A 22,563-nucleotide genomic window follows, 5' to 3' on the forward strand; every position below is an offset into this window, starting at 1 on the left:
ACCTCACCAACCCACCTCTGCTGCATCCAACTTTCCTTCTGCGGCCTCCTCACCTGTCTCCACCTTCACAGAACGGAGGAGAGCTCGGGCCTTGCTCTGGGCCAGGCTTTGGCTTAAGAGGATGTTGTGGCCGGTTTGATCTTCTATCCAGACACTCACACTTGCTCCACGTCAGCAGTAAGGCTGTTCTACTTTCTTCATTCGTGTGTGCACTGGAGTAGCGCTCTTAATGTCCTTCCAGAACCTTTCCTTTGCTTTCACAACTTGGCTAACCAGCACAAGAGGTCTAGCTTCCAGCCTAACTCAGCCTTTGACGTGCCTTCCTGACTAAGCTTAATCACTTCTAGCTTTGATGTAAAGTGAGATGTGCAGCTCCTCCTCTCACCTGAACGCTCAGGGGCCGTTACAGTTTATTACTTGGCCTAATTTTGATATTGCTGTACCTCAGGGAATAGGGGGCCCAAGGAGAGGGAGAGAGAGGTGGGAACAGCTGGCTGTGGAGCAGTCAGAACATACACGACATTTATTAAGTTTGCTGTCTTATATGGGCACAGTCTGTGGTGCCCCAAAGTAACTACAATAGTAATATCACCGATCACTGACCATAGATCATCATGACAAATATAATAATGAAAAAGTTTAAAATACTATGAGAAGTACCAAAATATGACACAGAGAAAGTCAGCAAATGCTGTTGGAAAAACAGTACCAGTGGACTTGCTTGGTACAGAGCTGGCACCAACCTTCAATTTGTAAAAAACACACCATCTGCAAAATGCAGTAAGTGAAGGCATGCTTGGACATTGTTTCTGCTGTTGATTAACTGTCATAATACTACTTTGAGGGGGATCTTCCTTAAATTCTTACTATTATACAAGTATAGTCACTTAAAAAAAAGGAAAAAACCCATTATATTAATACTAGCCCCGAGGAGTTCTTGAGATCTATAGCAAGTTTATGGTAAGTTAGGAAAAAACCCCACAGTACACAAAGATCTTCTATTTGGAATTAAAGCAACATATATAACTATGAAAACAACCCTCATGTGCCATCTGAGTGCCTTTACATGAGGTCTGGTGAGATCTTACTTTCTAGACTGAGAGCGAAGAAGCAGAACCAGCCCCATCAGTTGTGTACTCTGGTGCCAAGCTCTGTCCTGACACAGAGAAGGTCCCCAGGAAACGGGCAGATTCATGGAATCAATGGACAAATACTGATTGAGTACCTATTATGTTCGAGGCACTCTTTTAGGTGCTGGGGATACAACAATGAGCAAAACAGACAGAAGCCTGCTCTCATGGAGTTTATATGTCACCGGGGACAGAGAGACATTAAATAAGATAAAACACATGATATGTTAAAGTAAGTCAGGAAGGGAAATAAGAAGTGCAGAAGTGGGGTTAAAAATTTAAATAGGATTGCCAAAGAAGGCTCACTGAGAAGGCAACATTTCAGGGAGAGCTGAAGAACGTGAGAGAGGACCACCAGGATACTGGGGAAGAACATTCCGGACACAGGTAAGTGCACGTGCACAGACCTTACAAAGTCTGAGGACCAACATGGAGACCAGTGCAGCTGGGGTGGTGTGAAGGAGGGAGGTCGTGGGAAGGTGATCTCAGAGAAGTTCCATGAGGGTCCATGAGGTCAGCCCTGTAGGACTCTGTAGTCTCTGACTCCCACTCAGAGTGAGATGAAGCCCCGGGAGCATTTGAGTACAATGTAACTGCTGTTTCAAAGCCCAGGCTGGGGGCGTCTTGGTGGCTCAGTTGTTAAGCAACTGCCTTCAGCTCAGGTCATGATCCTGGAGTCCCGGGTTCGAGTCCCGCATCGTCAGCAGGGAGTCTGCTTCTCCCTCTGACCCTCACCCCTCTCATGCTCTCTCTCTCTCAAATAAATAAATAAGATCTTTAAAAATAAATAAATAAAAGGCCAGGCTGCTGGGCACTGTACACAGAAGAGACTGAACCGGTGTAAGGGCAGACAGGGCCGTGAGAGCAGGTAGGCACTGCTCAAACACTTCTGGTGAGTCATAACAGCTGCCTGGACCCATGTGAAAGCCATGGAGGCAGACAAGAATAGCCAGATTCTAGATGTCTGTTAAAGGCAGAGTCAAGGATCTCTGGACTCGCTTGGCTCTCCCCTCCTCTCTGGCTCCTCTGTCATCTCCCCCCGGGTCCTCTTCACCCTCCATCTCTACACAGAGGAGTTCCCTGGCTCAGTGCTCTCCTCTGTCTACGCCTGTCCCCTTATGAGGAACCTCATCAAACAGGACTTGTCTGACAGAAAAGGACCCAGTCACCCACGCCTAGACGGGCCGAAGGCACAAGCAGGACGATGACCAACTCGGACTTGCCGGCGGCCCGTACCTGCTCCATGGCGTACGAGGAGCTGAAGACCCCACTGCCGCTGCTGCTGGAGCTGGTAGAGGAGTCCGCGGAGCTCCCAGATGGGGTCCCGCTGCCTGAAGTCTTCACCGTGAGGATCTGTTCGTCGGAAAAGCCCAGCTGGTGGAGGAGCTTTTGGTCTTTATTCACCGTCAGCTGCAAAAAGCAGTTTCTTAATTAGCGGGAGGGAGAGGAGGACGAAGGTGTGGTTGTCAGGCTGAAGGGCCACAAACGGCCAGTGCACACCTACCAGACTATCGTTGGTAAAAATCTGTATGTTGTCCACAGGCGAGCACAACTGCTTGGCTATCTTCCACCGCACACTCCCTATGGTCTCATTACTGTGAGCCTGCATGATGAAAACAATCACCGCTTGTGAGGAAGGACTGGGTACCAGATGCTGTTCCAGAAGCCGGGAACACAGCAGAGACCCCACAGACAAGAATCCCCACTGGGAGGCTCCCCTTCCCCAGTAATTCAGTGTCCACTTTCCCACCCCCGTCCTCGCCATCTCTCGGGAATCAAATTGCAAGTCCTTCTGCTGCGGAGTGTCCAGGCTCTCCTGTTCTCTCTGCGCCCCACCACCAGCTACCCTGCCTGTCACCGAACAAGCCACGCAAGTCCCACGGCAGGGCCTCTGTCCCTGCCGCTCCCTTTGCTTGCAATGTTCTTCCCCAGAAATGGCTTGCTGTCACTTCATTTCATCTTTGCTCAAATGTCATCACTTCAGAGAGAACTTCCCTGCCCATCTCTTCATGACATTTCACATATACGCATCACTTTCTCCAAATTAACCAGCTTTATTCTTGCTCATTCTTTATAACACTCATCACCACCTGATGTTATACCACATGCTTACTTATGGGCCTGCTTCTGCCCCATCACTCCTTTTCGCTGCAGGTGTTTAGCCTGAATATGTTGACCAAACAGCTTGAAGAACAGTTGCTCGTGCAGCTATCCCAACCCTCAGTGCTCTCACGAAAGTAACAAGACGATACAAGAATGGCTCCAGGGCTCAGCGTAAACCTACCTCTACAGTGAAGGTATCTTTGGTAGACTCATACGTAACATTGAGAGTTAAAAGATGTCCATGAAACGAGGCACCATGAGGTAGAATAGTTCGTGGAACAGAGTAAAAATCCTTGGGAAAGATGTAAGTCAAACCAGTCAGACGCACGGCATCATTGAAACGTCTCAGAAATACACACCTGACATGATGAGTCCAATGGCACCACTGGAAAGGGGCTTTAAAGAGAGACTCACCTCTATAGTGATCACGTAGCGTTCTGCCAGAAGCAGCAACCTCTCGATTATTACCAGTTTAGTGGATCTATGGATTAAAAAAATTTTTTTGGAACATATTTGAAGTAAATTGCTCGATTCCAGTCTGCTTCACCAAAACCACACAGTTTTAGCACTCACTGGTCAAAGGGTGACATTTGCAGAGACTAAATTTCCACCCAAGGGAGGGTGACCCAACCAGCTCACGGCTGGGACGCGCCCACAGAGTCAGGGAGGACAAGCATCTCCGTGTGTCCTCTCCTTTCTTTGTAAACAGCTGTTCCATAAAGAGAGGACCTGGGTCTCCAGGTCTATTTGTCCATCAAGCCACCAAGAATGAACTATCAGTGAGTTTGAGTCTCATAATCTTACAACTAAAATATGCCACGTAACTCAGTTAACACGGACTCTCCCCAAGTTTTGAACTGTCTGAAAATCAGAAGAGAAATGCAAACCAGTAAGTCTACCACAAATAACGCTTGCTGTTTTAATGAGCCTGAGAATGAGGAGGAAGTGAAGGACAAACAATTGTTTATCTGGTTTAAATGAATATCCCATATAGGTAAAACATACAGGCATAAGAAGTTATTATTACACCGGTTTTCCAAGTATTTAAGAAATCAACGCGAATCAGCAGACAACCATCTCTAGAACAGGCAACATATGGCCAAGAAGTGTGGAGCTAAGGCACTCCCGAAAATGAGCCCTGAGGTCCCTTTTGGTCAGACTTAGGGAATAGTACTTATTATCTTAATTCACAGGACTCTGACATTCAGAAGCTTATACATTCAAAGCTTCAGATTTTATGAAAGAAAACATTACACATGTTAACACGGAGAGATGAAAATCCAAGTGTCCCTAATTTAAGCACGTGTTATTCCAGAAAGTCTAGGCGTTTCAAATAGGGTATTTCTAAATCTGAAAAAAGGTACTACCATTTTCTAACAATTGGTCTGGTCTGCCAATGAGCAGGACCGGAAATTTCACTTTAAAAAGAGTGGTTAAACACATTCTAAAAGTCCTGTTGAACACGTTTAACAGAGTTCCAAATCCTTTTAGGCTATGGGTAAGACTACAATTTGATACTGAGATGGAAAATCTTTAGGAACTATCTAAGTGCTAATAATAAATGAATGAGTGAACTTAATTATGCCTCAGTAACGAATGAAATCACAGACAGCACTGGAGAACACTGTGTAGATGAGAGAACAGCTCCTCCCCCTCAAAAGGACGAACAATTACGGTCACTGAGAAGTTCTTTCAAAACCAGTGAAATAAGATCAACTGCAATGTCCTGGTTCAAATGCAATTTTGAAATTATACATTCCTATTAACAGTGTTTAGAGTTTATAACAAGAACAGTTAAAAACTATCCTGTAGTTCTGCTCTGTAGTCATTCAAACATGAACTGATGCAGAATAAAAATCACTTAATAAAAAGAGAAAAACAAAAAACACACTAATTTAAAGATGTCGCAGTTTGGAAATCCCAATCCAACAGTTCATCAACGCATTTCTATTCTGGTTTGTCAGACAAATGGAACATTAATGACCTAGGCAGAGATGGACCACATCTTACAGACATGTAATTACGAATTCTCAATACACATTCTCAATGAAAGTCTATTTGAAATACACTTCCATCAATGTGGGAATGCAAAGGTCATGTTAGTGTTCTTATCATGAGCTGAATCTATAATCACTTTCTACCATTTTAACCATTTTTTTGTAAGATTGTATTTTTAAGTAATCTCTACACCGAACGTGGGGTTCAAACTTACAACCCCAAGATCAAGAGTAGCATGCTCTACCAACTGAGCCAGCCAGGCACCCCACTTTCTGGCATTTTAAAAAGAGCTCCAAGAGGGTTGAGTTTTATTGGCATCTCTCATGTTAATAAAATATTTCTACCCAGTACTCAACTCATTTTTTAAAAAAAGATGAAGACTGTAAGGATATATTGTTTTGATTCCTTTTCTAAAGGAAGACTTTAAAAAGAAAAAAGAACTGTAAATAAATACACACACACTTTCCAAGAGAAAAAAAATCTGAGGACCTATCACTAGAGGGCAGCAGAGTAAGCCTTGTTCTGAGCACCTGCCAAGGTTTCTTGGGCACCACTGGTTTGGGGCCTCTGACTAAGCATGAAGGGCTTGTAAAACCTCACAGGAGCATTTGAGTTCCTTCAGCCTATTGTTTCTGAATAACTCATCTGCGTTCCTTACCACATCAAACAACTACAGCAAATACTGAACTCAGATTTCACTGGTAACATCCGAAAACACTAAACACGGCAATGTGATGAGACGTCAGTTCAAAGTTTGGCAACAAATATATGGCAATAAAGTTCTTATTAAAACTTATTCTGAAAAATAATTTTAAGTAAATAATATCTTAACTATGATGATATTATAATGCACAATGTTAATTAACCATCATCTTCCATTTCATTTTGCTTATGCTGTTAATGACCTGGATTTGGGCACAAGGAGAAAGGTTATGTCTAAGTAAATATTTCAAACTTGAAAAAATTGCTCATTGTATCTGTAGTCTGTTGCAAGGAGTAGGCTACTCCTGTTATACAGAGTCAAAGTAAAACAATTTAAATACAAAAAAACACAAAACAAAACAATAGATGATGTCCACTAGGCAGAGGGGAGGGACAGGGTAATACTTGGGTGGTGGTGATGATGACCTACAGATCTTCAGGGAAAAAAATACAGATTTGGGGAAGTATGATGGGGTCATACAATTTCTCAGGACAGGACTATTGCAAAAATTATGACATAAAAGGAGGAAATCCACAATTAAGACATCTCCAGAAAAAGCAGCCAGTTATTTTTTATTTTTTCAAGCTGATAAATATATATATAAATATATATATTATATATATATATATACATACATACATGTAATATTATATATATATTTATTTCTGCATCATGCAAGGATATGCCGTAATTTCTGCACACTCACCTATATGGAGACTGGACTGATGTTGCTACGGTTGGCATAGCAGTCGCTGTAAGCATTTTTGTTGCTCTGGTTACAGCATGCGTCAGAGTGGGGCCACCAAGTGCTGAACTGGCTGCCTACGAAATAGGAAACAATCATTCTCTATCAGGATTTCTCAAATCTTGGCCCTACTGCTATTCTGGGCTGGAAACTTTTTGTTGGAGGGCTTTCCTGGGCTTCTGCTGGATGTTTAGCAACATCTCTGACTTCCAGTCACTACCCACCTACCACAAGGTACCGGTACCAGGGGGACCTCTCTGGCTGTGACAACCATAAAGGTTTCCGGACATTGCCAAATGATCTCCAGGAGGCAAAAGAACCCCGAGTTGAGAACTACTGTTCTACATATGTTAAAACTTAAATGGTACCTCATTTAAGGTACTTGAATATTTTAAATATTTTCTTATTGATGACATATCTGGATGGAAGTCACAATTTGGAAAATCCTGTATAGATTCGAGCACGTATTCATCATCAGAAGGTTTAATTTACTGACATTTGCAGGCAGCAGCATATGTTTTTGGAATACTCTCCATTAGATATAAATTAAGCACAAATTAAGAATGAAATGACTGTTTAATGCTTTAACCATCATGCTGGAGATAAGGCACTGGAAATAGATGTGAGCACACAGCAGGCTTCTAATGGACAAAGACCACCAACACCACCAACTACTGAGTGTCCTGCTAGGGCCTTGATAGCATTTAAGATATAGTCTTGGGTGAAAATGGGGAAGGGCAGGAAAAGCAAGTTCTTTCATGAAACTCCTGGGCAGAAAGAGAAAAAGGAGAAAAGAATCTATTAGAAATGCGGAATGTATATCAGACCCGTTTTCTGAAGACAGTTCCTATACCCCAAAACTGGGGGTGGGTGGAGTGGAGAGGAGCGGTGGTGGAAAGAGAAGGAAAGCTTTCTTATAAAGGACATTTCTGTACTGGGTGAATCAAAGCAAACGTCTGTTCCCTATGCGACAATAAGGTACTGCTGACAAATTCGTCGGTAGAATCCAGCCTCAAGTATCGCTATTTTACATGATCCCAACATAAAATTATAAAAGGAAAAACATCAAAGCACTTATTTCAAAAATAGGTTAAATGAAATTTACTACTCACTTCTAATCTTGTGTAACAATCAGCAATAAATTTCTTATGTAATGATACAGAATCCTAAAAGAGATAAAAGAAATTAAAATTAGTCTGACATTCAGTTGCAATCATTATTAAGAGCAAAACAATAAAATAAAAAAGCCAATTTTCAGGCACACCAAGGGTCAGAACTTAACGATAAAAATATATATATAATCTTCGGTTCTGTGCACGAGCACCCACCTTCTTTAATCTAGGATTCAGGTTAATGTAACTATAGTTTATGATTAACTGAATGGCTTCATTAGCAATTTCTTCATCAGGTGATTCCATGGCTATTTTCCAAATGAAATCCATTCCTATCAATTCCAGCTTTTCTACATACTGTTCAAAAGAAAAAAAAAATTGGATAGCACACCAAGGTCATAAAATTACAGACAATTATTTTTTATTACGTCACTCATTTACACCTTTCAGTTTAATATGAGTTAAGGCTGCAAAAACCAAGCTACATACGAGGGCACTATTGTACTGATTTGGAACTTTAAAACAAAGAAAAAAAAACACCACAGAAACACTGGGCTATGTCCATGGCAACAAGAATAGATATGGAGGGTTTTCTCCAGATATTCCTAAACCCAAGCTGAAGATATACCCAAACATGCTATAGAAGTGGAAACGCTCAGGACTGAGGTGGGCACCATCTTTAGGAGCTTTTCTCCAAAAGGCAAGAGAGCCAGGCTAGAAGTGGTGAATAACCCTTAAGGCTCAATTTGGTCTTCCCAAAGCTCAGTTCAAGTGACAGGATCCAGGCCTTAGACATTTCGTAAAAATTCTTACCATCCAGGAAGCCAGGTCTTGAATCAAGAGAGTTATGTCTTAGAAAAGACAGTTATTTTTTGTCTTTCATTCTTTTTTTTTTTTTTAAAGATTTTATTTATTTATTCGACAGAGATAGAGACAGCCAGCGAGAGAGGGAACACAAGCAGAGGGAGTGGGAGAGGAAGAAGCAGGCTCATAGCGGAGGAGCCTGATGTGGGGCTCGATCCCATAACGCCGGGATCACGTCCTGAGCCGAAGGCAGACGCTTAACCGCTGTGCCACCCAGGCGCCCCTTGTCTTTCATTCTTAAGGTGCATATGTAAATATAAACATATGCTATATACATTCTATGGACCCTCATTTTCCTGCTTCGTGGACTGTTCCTAAAATTTTCTCCCCGAATCCCTGCCACTGCGATGATCTGAAGATTCATCTCCAGAATTAAAGATGTTGTTATTTTTTAGGAACGTGTCTGTTACTGGATCTGAGGAGTCGGAAGCTTCGATGAAATGATCCCTACTGCATTCACCTAGCCGCAGGAAGCTGCTGGCTGCCCCAGGTCAGCAAGAAGCATGAAGGGATTTGAGAGTCAACTGTGCTCTCGCAGGCAGCTGGTGAGCGACTGTTGCTGTGCTGGAAAGAGGGGCCTCCATGACGCTCTGAGAGAAGCCCTGTCGTCAATGCAGAAGACGGCAGTCGAGGAGATGCCCCTTCTTTAACAAAAGTCATGTTTTCTCTCAATTACAACACCTTTTTTGCTGTGTTTTACTAGACTATCCAAATTACCTAGATTTCAGAATAACGTACTCACCAGTTGAGCTCCTTGTCGTTTCAATCGATGATCACAAAGATTCACATTTTCAAAAAAGGTCTTAAATAAGTTAAAACCTGAAATTACAGAAGGTCAGATAAATTCACGCACTCTAAATACCATAGATAATCAAGGAAAAGACTCAAAGCATATCAAGAGCCAAATGTAAACCTCTTAGGACAAAACAGACATCAATCTTCAAGACCTCAAAATCAGGCAATGGTTTGTTAGATATGGTACCAAAAGCACAAAAAACACCAGAAAAAAACCATAAATTGGACCTCATCAAAACAAGAACTGTGTGCTTCAAAGGACTACAAGAGTATGAAAAGACTACCCACTGAATGTGACAAAATATTTGCAAATCGTGTATCTGATGAGGAGCTACTCTGCAGAAATACAGCTCAACAACAGAAGGACAAGCCAACTCACAGTGGGCAAAAGGTCCGAACAGACATTTCTCCACAGAATATACACATACAGTCAATAAACACATGCACAGATGCTCAATATCATCGGTCATCAGGGAAATGCAGACCGAAACCACGAGATAACACCTGACACACACCAGGATGGCAAGAATAAAGATGACAGTAACCAGAGTTGGTGAAGATGGGAAGGAACTGAAACCCTCAGATGTTGCTGGGAAGAATATAAAATAGTGCAGCCCCTTTGCAAAATAGTCTGACAGTTTTTTAAATGTTAGTTCCAGGATACAATTTCACTCTGCGGTATACAACCAAAAAAAATGAAAACTAATGTCCACACAAGAACTTGTACATAAATGCTTATAGCAGTGTTACTAATCATAGCCAAAGAGTGAGAACAACCCAAAGTCCATCAACTGATGAATGGATAAATAAAATGTGGTATATTCATACAATGGAGTATCATTCAGCCATAAAACGGAATGAAGTACTGATACATGCTACCATTTGACAGTTTGAGCTACTGGGCCATATAATTTGAAATTAATCATATGATACCATTCACATAAAAGGGAACTTATCTGTGCATATATGTTTATATAGATGTAAAGAAAAGTCCAGAAGGATATTCCAGACTGTTCAGTTGCTTCTGAGAAATGGACTTAGAGGGAAAGGAAAGAATAAAATTTCTTAAAGAAATGAGAAAAAAAGATTTTGTTTTCCTACCATTCATTGTGATTTCATATGACTCCAATTTAAGAATTTTCTCCTTGAAAAGCTGCTGCTGAACATCACTCTCGAGATCATGCTGCCCTTTTGTAAACCATTCAAAACACATCTGTGGATCAAGACAAATGTAACCCTATAACTAAAATCCATTTCAGGCAAATACATGTTCCAAAGTGGGAGAGTGAAGATAAGTCACGTTTAAATCTTCAAAAATATTTATTGACGAAATACCACTGAAAACTGAAATGCCTGGTAGTCTGGAACTAAATAAAAGCAGTTCTAGCAACCTTCCCCCCAGATAATGCAAATATAAACTCACACTGTTTAATGGAGCTTAACCTTGGGCTTCTCCACTAACGTTTATTAACAAGCCTTGCTATGTGCCAGCCACTGTGCTAGGCAAGGGGATATATGCAGTCCTTTCAACAATGCTACGAAGCAGTTATAATTCTGTAAAATGAGATGAGCAAACAGCAATTCATTGTTAAAATATGCCAAGTCAGGTGTTCTGCTCCTGGTTTAATCTACTTTCAGCTGCTTAATTATAGTTTAAAAAATCTGTCTAGGCATTTATTCTTCCTTGTGTTTCTGGGGTACAACATCATTAAAGGAACTCAGTTTCTGGTTGGTAACTTGACATTAGTTCCAGGTAAGGGAGAAAACATATGAGACACACCAAGAATTCTGTAGCTGTGCTCACTCTGAATTCGGTTTTATCCAGAATAGTATAAAAATTAGTGAAGAACTCATATATTTAGGTCACAGATACATATTCTATAAAATATTTTTTCAGCACTTACAGTTCCTGGCCTGTTAGTATAAACATATGCTTAACAAATTGACAAGTGTTTAGAAATTAAAAATGTGAGACCCGCAAAAAAATATGAGACACACCGAAAAGGTAAAATATTTAAGTCCCACTTCTGCCTTATTTTATCCACAATACCATCTTCTTACCTCTCTATCTAATTCACAAACATCCTGGCCAGTCACAAGACACTCCCAGATTTCCTTGGCACGATTCCAACCCAGATACAGAGTAGCTTCTTGCAAGAAAAATGCTAGAAATTTTAGATGGGCCTCTAAATACTGCAAAGAGAAGTAATGCTAATTAGTTAACTCCAGGCATTCCTACCTAAAAGTAAAATTAAAAACAAATTTTTTTGATTAAAAAAAAGAGTTCTACCTAATGCTTTCTCATGTCATTTAGGGTAAAATAAATGGGAGACATCTGTTTGTAAGCTGACGGCACAATGTCAAGTCTATTACCAATTCCAGCTCACTTAGGATGTCAGTAAAATATCATTTCAGCAATCTCAAGTAAAACACCACAAACTCACAAGTAGTGAGATAAGATTTTTTCTAATTTTTAAAAACAATGTTCCTAATCAGTTGATTTAAGAAACAAAACAATTCCCCACAGAACTGACAATTATTATTTCCGATGAAAGACAAAAGAAAGATGGTTTTATCACAGGCAATTTTTAGGTGATTTACTGAAAGATTTACCCAGAAATAACAATTTTCTCAACTGTTATTTTAAAATGATTATAGTCAAAACACAAAACTGTTCCATCACTACAAAGACAGCTCATGCCACGTCTTTTAGAGTGATACCCAACAAATATTATTTTTATAGTTCAAGTGCAAAAAGCCAAATGAATGCAGTAAATCACGACACAAAAGCGCAATGCCAGATACCTCCCGGTAAGTGTATCGGCCGTCCACCAGTGTTGAACCAGTTAAGCCTCCGGGTCCAGCCACAGCGGCTGCAAGTCGATGACAGGCTATCAAACTCCCTGTTACCAATTTCACGATTTCAAAATTTTTCTTCAAGTCTTGAATAATGCTCTTGGCAAAAACAACAAAAAGAGAAGTGGTATGAGAATCTGCAGTGATTTGTCAGTTTAACACAAGCTTGTTTTATTTTTTTTAAAGATTTTATTTATTTATTTGACAGAGATAGAGACAGCCAGCGAGAGAGGGAACACAAGCAGGGGGAGTGGGAGAGGAAGAAGCAGGCTCATAGCAGAGGAGCCTGATGTGGGGCTCGATCCCATAACGCTGGGATCACGCCCTGAGCCGAAGGCAGACGCTTAACCGCTGTGCCACCCAGGCGCCCCAACACAAGCTTGTTTTAGCACATGGGCCTAGGTGAGTGAAGGAGAGAGAATCTAAGGATTTCTTCACTCCCATCCCTTCACTAAAGCAAATAAAATCACCTAGTAGGCACATAGCTAGAATTAAGGGAATTAATAAACTTCTCTGCTAATTTTTTTTCTTCTAGAGTTTTTTTTTCTTTTAAGGCGACTTTCCACAGACTACTTCACTGCTTGTGTACTTTTCCGGATCTTTCTTCCGAAGCCTCTCCCACTAAGGAAGCTCCAGGTCCTTAAACGATCTAATCTTCCTGAGATCAAATGTCTTTACATCTTTCCAAACACATTTCCAAAACACCATTCTAACTTTTAAAAACTGGCGTAATCATCATTTCAATAAATTAAGGAAATAAAAAGGGAATGAGTTCAGGATAGACCAAAAGAAAAGCTCCAACGAAATGAAAGCAGAATGATGTTTAAACAAGATTATTAGAGAATATAAATGAACTATATTAATAATCATAAAAATGTAAAATAGTGACTATAAAACTTAGCAATCTCTTTATGTTTTGTTATTCTAAGAGTTGTGTGTGTAACTGTATAATCATCAAATAGGGCTCTTCTCTTACCTTGTCTTGCTTTTGATAGGTCTGTTTTATAAACGAGCGGGTGATCTCGTGGAGCTGACGCAAAGCTGGCACCACCCATACAAACTGGGGATTATTGAGCTGAGATGACTAGAGTTAAAAAGAAGTTACATCAGTTAAACCCAGAAATAAGCGGCAGGCTAAATTTATTAGCTATAAAAATTTCCCAAGTCAATTAGGTTTTATGGCTACACATTCTATTATTTTTCTCTTCAAACTGCTCATTTAGAGCTCATCTCCATGCATTCATAATTCAGTCTTCAACTTCTTATTCTGCATGCAATTTCCTAAGGCCAAGAACTGCAAACAGGAGTGGATGTGAAGTGACAGTAAATGTATAAGGGTACATCAGCAAAAAACAGACGACAAGGAATTAGCAACTTCAGAGGATAGATTAAGTAGCACAGGCTGCTAGGACATGTTGACGGAATGAAATAAACTGATGGCCAAAATTTACCTTGGATAATACTGAGCTGGCTGATAAGTAAAATGGTATTAAAATATGATTTTCTGTAATTATATGATTAAGACGCCAATGATATGATCAAGATACCAATAGTGGTCTAAATATTAAAGAAAGTACTCATGACCTGCTTATATGTCCTAGTTAAAACAATTTTGCAAGAGAGAATTTTATTTTTATTATTACAGCCACTTTACATTTAGACTATGTTTCTTTCATAAGACTTTCAAATGTTATTTCTGAAACTGGTACACGACAATCCAGATCTTTCATTGTACATATCTGAAAAGTCTGATGTTCATGAAACAATCTTTAAAAAGACAACTGTTCTTTTAATACATAGCATCTTTTGAACTAAGACATTTGTAAAATCTGGAAGACTGTCCGTTTAACACTATTAATCAAATGATCGATTAAGTGTCTAAAAAACTGAGTTCAAGTTTTAATTTAAGTCCTTAGCCTTTATTTTAAAGGCTGAAATTTGCTTTTGTTTTTAAGGCCTTCTTCCTTCTTCAAGTGCTTCTGTAAGATGAAGACCTCTATGTGGTAGAAAATACTTTTGAAAAATATACTTTCTGTCTCTGGCAGGAAAACATCGTCCTACCGAATATGTATATTAGCGAGAGCTACTGCCAGAAACAATACTGGTTTTCCTGAGGATGAGCCAATCGATCAGCAAATACCGTATTTCCTGGATTCTAAGATACAGGTTTTACAAATTTCAACGTTTCTGAAATGGATGCTTCTTACAACTGTCAAAAGTAACTCAGGAGCCACTAGGTGTAGGAGTAACTGGATTCAGCTGTCCTTACCTGAGGACGTGTACCCTTTAGCTGCACAGGAAAGGTATTTGTTCATCTACCTGTCGTTTTAGTTGTGACTTCATTTACAGAGCACCAAACAAGGATGGCTTTTTAACTTCTATTTAGATCGCGATCTGTTACTTAAACTCTTATCAAACAGATGGCACTATGGTAAAACACTGACTAGCCTGTTGTGTCTGTCAACTCAAAAGCAAAGAAAACTGCCAGTGGTCTCCATCTCAAGCATTTCTCACAGCTGGGAGAATCTGGTGTGACAGACTCAGACCCTGGGAAGGGCCTTGTCACCCAGCACCAAATGTCTCTGGCCAAAGGTGCACCCATCATTTGAGAGAAGCCGTTTATCCTGTAGTATACACAATGCAACTCGATTAAGGGAAAAAAGCAGCTCGAGTTTTATAAAAAAAAGGACAAGGACACAAAATTCCGTATACTTTCACATGCCTCAAAATTATCCAGTCACTCCTAGAGATTTCAGTGGTCAAAATCATTACTCTAGATGATGAAAAGCACTGTGCCAGTGGAGCTCTGCATACTGGTCAAAGGGGGGCTTCCATTCAAACTCTGAGTGGGAATTTAAACCAATGAATGGGGGCAAAAGTAAGAGGTGTGATTTCTTTTTTTCTTCTTTGCAAACTTATTAGGTCTGTGATGCAGGTTGCAAACATGGGCATCTTAGAATTAGAGAAATAAGGTATATATTAAAGGCCAACTATTTGCAAGACTACCTACATATTTCAGCTAAAATATAAAAGCTGCAAAATGACGAAGAATAGAACTCTAAGGGCTTAAGTCCAAACTGATATCTACTAAAACGATTATAAACACTAGGATATAAGTATGAACACTTCAGCAAATAATTGGATATATTAAAAAAGCATCATTATGACAGACTAAATCAATTATAGCTAGATTATTTTTATTTAACATAGAAAATCATCCTTTGAAAATCGCTCACTATCCAATAAAATTAAGGAAATCATATAAAGTCTAAATTTAAAAAGTATTTCTGATATAATCTCTGTAAAGTTTAGCAAACAGGAAAGATGTTATTTATTTCATCATATCTATGACACTATGTTGCTAAGTTACAAGAAAAATTTAAATTATTTTTCTCCAGTTACCAAAGGGGCAAGAGACTATGGTGAACAATTAAAATGAGCATATTTGATAATGCCTGGTAATGGAGCTGAGGTTTCATAAGGGGGAGGTAACGGTACATCCAAATTAGACACTCAATGTTAGATGAAGCCTCGGAGGTCAGCTGGTGCAGCCTGCAAACCTAAGCCTAAATCCTCACTCATTTTTGTTAAATGACTTTTCTCCTAGTGTCTCCTGCAATGAGGAACTCAGGAGGCAGTGCATTCGACGGCAGACTGTTCTCACAGAAAATGCACTGCCCTCTCATACTGAAACATGCCTCCCGCGACTTCTTGGGAGACATAAAAAGTCAATGGAATCAAACTTCTCTATCACACTCTAAGTGTCTGAAGAACACGTTCATATTCTTTCTTGAATTCTCTTCTCAAAGTTGAACATCCCCACTTTTTCATCTGTCTTATTTTTCCAGACCTAGCCATTTATCTAGATTCAAAGTACCAATTTTTGCACGGGAGGACATTTTTAAAAAAGCATTTCCTCCTGTGCTAACCACATCACTGTGAGACTGTACTGAGGACGTCTTGCTACTTTTGCTTTCAATTACACATTTAGCAAGTAGAGGCCACTCGACTCTGGGTTAAGTAATGATTTTAGTGTCCTCAACAGGGTTAAGGGGAGGAATCAGAGGAAGGGATGGGCACCTACTCAGAAGCTGCCAGGCGCTGTGCCAGGGGAAGCCTGAAGAGAATGACTTAGGGAATACGCAAACACTGCTACTTGAGTAAAAGTGACTTTTTTGGTTTTTTAGTAAAAATTTTTTTTTTTGGATGAGTACATTTAAAATTTTTAATTGAAGGAAAAAAGAAGTGAAATAAGAGGGAGAGGGTTGGGGGTAAACAGTGGAAGGTATAAAGGAAGCAAAGGAAAGAGGACCAAGGGAGCCAAGGGTATCCTGGCAGAATCTACAGAAATAAAGTTAAGAAATAAAGGTCAGAATTTCTGAACACAACAGTGGAATTTGGGAATTTTAAGAGTGTCAAAAGCAGAGGGAAGGGGAATCAGTTGGGGGGAACAGAAAGGTAGCTGAGGGTGGGAGGGGAGTAAGAGGTGGGTGATCTTGTCTTACCCTTTGCTTAGTTTCTGTGTAGCCTGGCAGGGAGACATAATCCCCAGTCAGCCCACCTTGCTGCCTGGCAGGAAAGGGCATAGCATAGAAAAACACCTTTAGTGGCAGTATATAACTCACCCCCCTGCCTGGAGTCATATCCAGGGGGCTTTGATCTTCCCACTGCCCCCCTCAGCCTTGTGTACTTTCAGAGAGTATCTGCGAGAGCACTCAGTTCACTAGAAAGTGCTAAGTAAATGCAAGGTATTGTTATTTGGAACGAAATAATGGTCCATCAGAATTTCTGTACTGGGAGCAGTGGGAGATAAAAAAGGAAGAGTACTCCTTTCAAGTCTCACAAAATAACTGCAAAAATTGCCCTGCTGCTCTTTGAGTTCCGTCACAAAACAACAGGCATGAATGAAGTGACTGCAGAGAGGCAGGAAAGACGCAGGGATGCCGCTGACCTGACCGGGAGAGCTAAGGAACGCTGAGCCTGAGTCGCAACAAGGAAGGGACAGACAGTGGGAAGGGGTTTCTGCTTTTAAAAGCCATTTCCCTGGAGGGAGGGAACAGTCTCTTTGGCGTGGACCCCTCACATTTATAAAGAAATGTACCTGTTACTGAGAAGAAAAGACTGTTTTTCTATAGATACCCCTTTCCTCTTGCTGTCACTACTGAAGGATCTAAACTCCTTACATAACTCTGGATGAGGTCCAAGTGTCAAGACAGAGCCTGCGATAAATCACCCGAACTGCTGAGAAAACTGGAAAAATTCAAACTGTATCTGAGGATGACAGCAATGCTGTTGAATTAAAGGAATGACTGCCCGTAACCTGAGCATCACCAGCTCCAGCCTGCGAGTGACTTCTTGAAAATCTCTAAAGCTAGATTCTGTGTAGAACATTCACCTGATCAAATTTCAGCATCAGAAATAGAAAACACAGGGTTCTCACCTGTCCCCAGCTAAACCTGATGACCAAAGAGAACTTAATAAAAGCCTCCTGAATCACCACAGCCTCTTCACAAGGGCTAAGAGTCTCTGAATACACCAGTGAGAATAGCAGTATTCAAGATCCTTTCAAGAAATACTTATCAATGAAAGCCAAGAAAAATGTTTAGCCAATGAAATTACTAAGCCCCTGGCTATTCACCAAAACCTCTTCTTAGGTTACAGTAAGATGAAATCCCTCCCGCTACAAGGCTCTCCCTTTGGTCTGGGCCACCTGAGGGCCTCTGCTGGAGGAGTGCACGGCTCTGGTCAGGGCTGCGGCAACAAGGGACATCGCTCCAGTGAGTGGCCCCGTGATCAGCCCCTTGTGCACGGGCTGGATGCTGAAGCACTGGAGCGACAGGAGAGCTACAGTCCTCACTGCTTACTCTGCTAACCACGCTTGCAAAGGGTGGTCCTAAGTCCCCTGCAGCCTAGAGGCCAGAGCCCCGGGGTGGGGGGCTCCCACAGCCATCGCTACCTAAGACCCACCTTCTAGCATCAGACCCCAGCAGCAGGACTCACTAAGGAATTTCTTTATGGATACCCCTGAACCAGGCACCTGAAAAATGACTGCGTGCCAGCCCTGCATGAACCTCTTTTCTCCCTTCTCTTCTTACTCTATGAGCGATCCTCCATCTCTCCCTCATGGCAGAAAAACGGGCATGATCCTTATGCAGAATCCACTGTACTTATTAAAGTTGTGCAGAATTTGCATTTCATTTACAAAAGAAAAAACTAAGTTAAAAGCTTTAGAATTTTATGGCAACAATATAATGAAACTACTCTGTGAATGTGACCTTGGATTCGTGAATATTTAAACAGCAGTTTCTACCTGAACATTACTCAAAGAAACACCAAAAGAGACTATTATCTTAAAATTATGATATCACTTATTAAAAGAAATTATTAAAATAATATACCTTTTAGGCGGTTCCATCTGCAAATTCTTACCTTGAATCCATCCTTCTTTTTTTCCAGACCTGACCATTCTCCAGGCTGAAATTAATTTTAAGAGAAATATAAGTGACAGGGTAAAAGCAGTAGCTATCATTTCCTAATCTTGGACTCGAGGGCAAGAGTTTCCAGGTAGGACATTTAATTTAATTTACATAAATTATTTGGCTCCAATTACAATACCATTGCTCTGACAACAAAAACTAGACCAAAGATAAAACCAACCCTTTTAATATCTTCAATGCACTTAATGATGTAGCTCCTCTTGATTGCTTCTTTCACGGCATACGCGTCACTAAGGATTGTCAGGTGCTCCTCCAAGGCTTGCTGAATCAGGCTACTGGGCAGGGTCGGAAGATGCGCCAGTTCCCAAAGTACATCTAACACCTGCAATAATGCCACACAAGATGAGCCGGCCCATACGCCAGTCAGACCACATTCAGCATCTGCAGCTGGAAAGATTAATTTGATTCTCCTGCCTTTCCAGAAGTGGTCTCAAAGCGAGCTTCCCGGCCTATTCGTCCAATCAGACTCAACAGCTTCTGTCTTACTCGATCGCTTTCAGTCTCCCAGCTCTGGGGAACAGAAAAGACAAGACAATCCAATTTTATCAAAAGGGCAAAATATGCCGAAAGTTTGCACTGGAGCTAAAATGGTTTAAAAAAGTAAGAAGTGTTACTTGAGGGCGAGACCTCAAAATGAGCCTCTTTTAGAAAAACTTAGAAGCAAGTGCAGTTGACTGGATACGTACCTTCTGAATGAGAACAAACAAATGATTAAGCTGATCTGAATTAAATTTGACAGCTGCCGCAGCAATAATAGTATGGATGTTCTCGATCACAGTAGATGATTGTCCAGACTGGAAAAGGAGACGGTGGGGGAAAGTTAGGTCCTGCAACTTGGAAAGACCCTCATGCTTCCCCCAGCCATTGATAGAAGCCAAAGTAAAACAGCAACAAGATAAACTGACTCTAGTCTGATCAGCATTCACTTGCGCGGTAACATTGGCAAAACTACAGGAAGCAGCCAGTGTTAATGGAAGTCAGTTGGCCTTGGTTAAATTTCTAGCAGCATTAAATCTTTAAAAAGATGAGAATAAAGTTCTCAACCTGACATATGCATTTCAAGAGGAGACCGAAATATTTTCAACTGGTTAATAAAGATTCAAACTGAGTACAAAACAAACATATTTGCTTCCAGCACTTTATAATGAGCTTGAGGGCCGCAGCTGAGAGTACCATCTACCTCATTTTTTATTTTGCTCCTAGATATTTTATAACTTCAATTCATATTAATTTATCCCATGGGCAGTAAATCTCAGTGATGTAGGCCCTGTGGTCGACCTTATGGTCAAAACTCACTTTATAACCTCAAACACGACTCCATCATGCCTCACTGCACACCATGTGAAGGACTTGAAAGGCAGAGACTTTTTTTAGATTCAATTCTACAAGAATCTGCTCAGTATCTACTACATACATATATTCACTGAATGCACTAGGGATATACAATATATACATCATGGCCTCTAATCTTCAACCTTATGTGGATTTAAAACTCGCACTCACAAAACAACATTACACGAGAGTATTCAACTACAGTCGACATGGGAAGCAAGATTTTATAGGACCCATGAGTGTTTTCTTTCACTCCTACACCTGACTGCTGCTAGGCTGGGAGCCTGCGAATTCCATTTCCTCTCCTAGCTACGCTCCCGTGATATTCTGCCCAAGAGAGGCACTGCTGGGCGGTGAGAAGGGAAGCGGAAGAAAGAAGTGCTGGTTCATGCTCAGGGAGTGATGTAGGTGCTGGCATCAGTGGCGGCAAGGGATTCCAGAAGCCCTGGTGGCCGCCCAGCATGTGCCGTGAAAGCACCTCCCAAAGCAGCCTCCTTTCCTTGGACTTCAGATGCTCCTCTCCCCATTCTGTTCCTCCAGCATTCCTACTTCTCTCTTTTGCTCTTCCTCCCCAGCAAGGCCTTTGTAAACAAGCCCCCGCATCCAATTCCCTTTGAAATACCTACTATAGCTTCTGTTTCCTGATTAGGTTCCGAGTGATACAGTGACTAAGAGGGTATAGTCAAGGTGAGCTCCAGGCCTCTTTCTGGCTTAGCAGCTAGACGAAGGCTAATACCATTACTGAAATAGCCTGGAAGATGACTAGGTGCTGACATACTGAATTTAATGGCATGCACGAAGGCGCAATAGTTATGCATCTAGGTACGCAGCACTTGAGTGCCAAGAAGAGGTCTGAATTGGGGACATTGTTCCAAGCGTCAGCAGCATCCAAATGCACTCAAAGCCCCAGGAGGGAGGAAACCGCCCCATGGGAGGTTAGACTGTAACCTAAGCAAAGGTGTGAAAGAAACTAGTACTTACAAAGAAGAGAATAAACAAGTTAGTAAAGGAGACTCAAAGAGGGTGCCAAGAAAGGGGGGGAGGGGACGAGTCCAATGGACTAGTAACAAAGTGAAGGAAAAGGCAGGGGCATGGCTGATTCTGTGGTGGCCATGGGGAGTCCTGGTGAGACGTGGTCTGGGAACTCAGTAAGTAGGACTCTCATCCTCATGTAACAACCCAACAGGAAAAACTCATCCACGAAAACTGATAAGCAAACAGTGAAAAGAACATGAGATTGACAAACGAGAGACATACTGTTCTAGTGCTGCCGCTAACTGCTGGGGAGCCTGCAGGAAGGACGGCTTTTCATTGCGTTAACCAAGAAACGGGAAGACTAGACAGGCTCAGCCATTTCACATCTTTCTGAGTAGTGCAAGCCTTTCTCACATACACAACACTGACAGAAGCCCCAAACCGGAAAGCACATCTGAATAGAGCTGCTGTGGCTAAAGCAAGACAGAAGCTCATGTCCCTGCTCGTTCACCACCCTCTTCCCTCTCCTGACAGATATGTTGGAAAAAGGCAAAAATAATTCTGATCAACTTACCTGTATCTTCCAAATTTTAGTGAGCTCATCTAAAGACAATTTACTGCCCAAGAGTTCAATAATCCCCTTTATACGATCACAGTATTGGGCTTGGTCTATGTTGCCTAAGAAAAGAGACACCCAACAGGCAGACAGATACAGTGAACACTTGACTTTCTAAATATGATTCTATTAATTCAAAGCAATATTAATTTGCTACATTTAAAGGCTAATACAGTCAAAGCAACATTTTCATACCTTCAGTACAAAAATACGTTATTTATATCAGGAAAAAAAAATATTTTTAAAACAACTTACCTTCCAATGCAATTGAGAGAACTGAGTTTTCAACCAGCCAATCTAACAATCTGTCTGTATCTATAGCATTCTTCACAGATTTGGATAAAGTGCTATCTTCTATTAGTTTGGTTACCTAAAAAGACAGGATTATTGTGAATGACTCTAGTGCAAACATGCATAATCAAAACCTACATATATATGGATGTATAGCCTGTGACTTTCACACTGTTATAGTGTAGTCTGATAACTAGCCAAAATGTACTGACAGCCAGTCACTATAATAAGTTAATAGACTACTTATTCCTGATGTCTCTTTAAAAAGAACATGGAGCCAAGAATGGCACTCCCCGGATGGCTTGGGGAAGAGCATCTGACCCAAACTTCTACCAGTGCACATCCTCCAAATTCTATACTTGGGACCAGAGAGAAAGTGTCAGTCCCTCCCTGGTAATGGGACTACCTACGGCCATGATGTCTACCCCATGAAAGATGTCACTCTATAGGAAGAGAGAAAGCAAAACCAACACGCTCAAAAAGCAGGGACAAGACTTGGACAGAGTCCTGGCAGTGGTCAGGTCTCAAATTCTAGTTGTTCCTGCT

The 22,563-nt window shown here is 41.0% G+C and overlaps 1 protein-coding gene across 1 annotated transcript in view; it reads right to left on the reverse strand.

Moving 5' to 3' along the window:
* Window positions 1–22,563, reverse strand: part of USP24 (ubiquitin specific peptidase 24) — a 132,950-nt gene that overhangs the window by 60,366 nt on the left and 50,021 nt on the right. Inside the window, exons 13-30 of the mRNA XM_034641292.1 lie at window positions 21,982–22,096; window positions 21,685–21,788; window positions 19,490–19,597; window positions 19,218–19,313; window positions 18,964–19,125; window positions 18,736–18,780; window positions 13,283–13,390; window positions 12,256–12,405; window positions 11,512–11,643; window positions 10,552–10,663; window positions 9,398–9,474; window positions 8,008–8,148; window positions 7,792–7,845; window positions 6,641–6,756; window positions 3,648–3,714; window positions 3,415–3,525; window positions 2,635–2,733; window positions 2,367–2,540 (exon numbers count right to left, since the gene is read on the reverse strand). Coding sequence (XP_034497183.1) covers window positions 2,367–2,540; window positions 2,635–2,733; window positions 3,415–3,525; window positions 3,648–3,714; window positions 6,641–6,756; window positions 7,792–7,845; window positions 8,008–8,148; window positions 9,398–9,474; window positions 10,552–10,663; window positions 11,512–11,643; window positions 12,256–12,405; window positions 13,283–13,390; window positions 18,736–18,780; window positions 18,964–19,125; window positions 19,218–19,313; window positions 19,490–19,597; window positions 21,685–21,788; window positions 21,982–22,096 — 1,971 coding nt within the window. The remainder of the gene's footprint in view (window positions 1–2,366; window positions 2,541–2,634; window positions 2,734–3,414; window positions 3,526–3,647; window positions 3,715–6,640; window positions 6,757–7,791; window positions 7,846–8,007; window positions 8,149–9,397; window positions 9,475–10,551; window positions 10,664–11,511; window positions 11,644–12,255; window positions 12,406–13,282; window positions 13,391–18,735; window positions 18,781–18,963; window positions 19,126–19,217; window positions 19,314–19,489; window positions 19,598–21,684; window positions 21,789–21,981; window positions 22,097–22,563) is intronic.

The sequence above is a fragment of the Ailuropoda melanoleuca genome, chromosome 2 (assembly GCF_002007445.2).
Source record: "Ailuropoda melanoleuca isolate Jingjing chromosome 2, ASM200744v2, whole genome shotgun sequence".
Taxonomy (NCBI): Eukaryota; Metazoa; Chordata; class Mammalia; order Carnivora; family Ursidae; genus Ailuropoda; species Ailuropoda melanoleuca.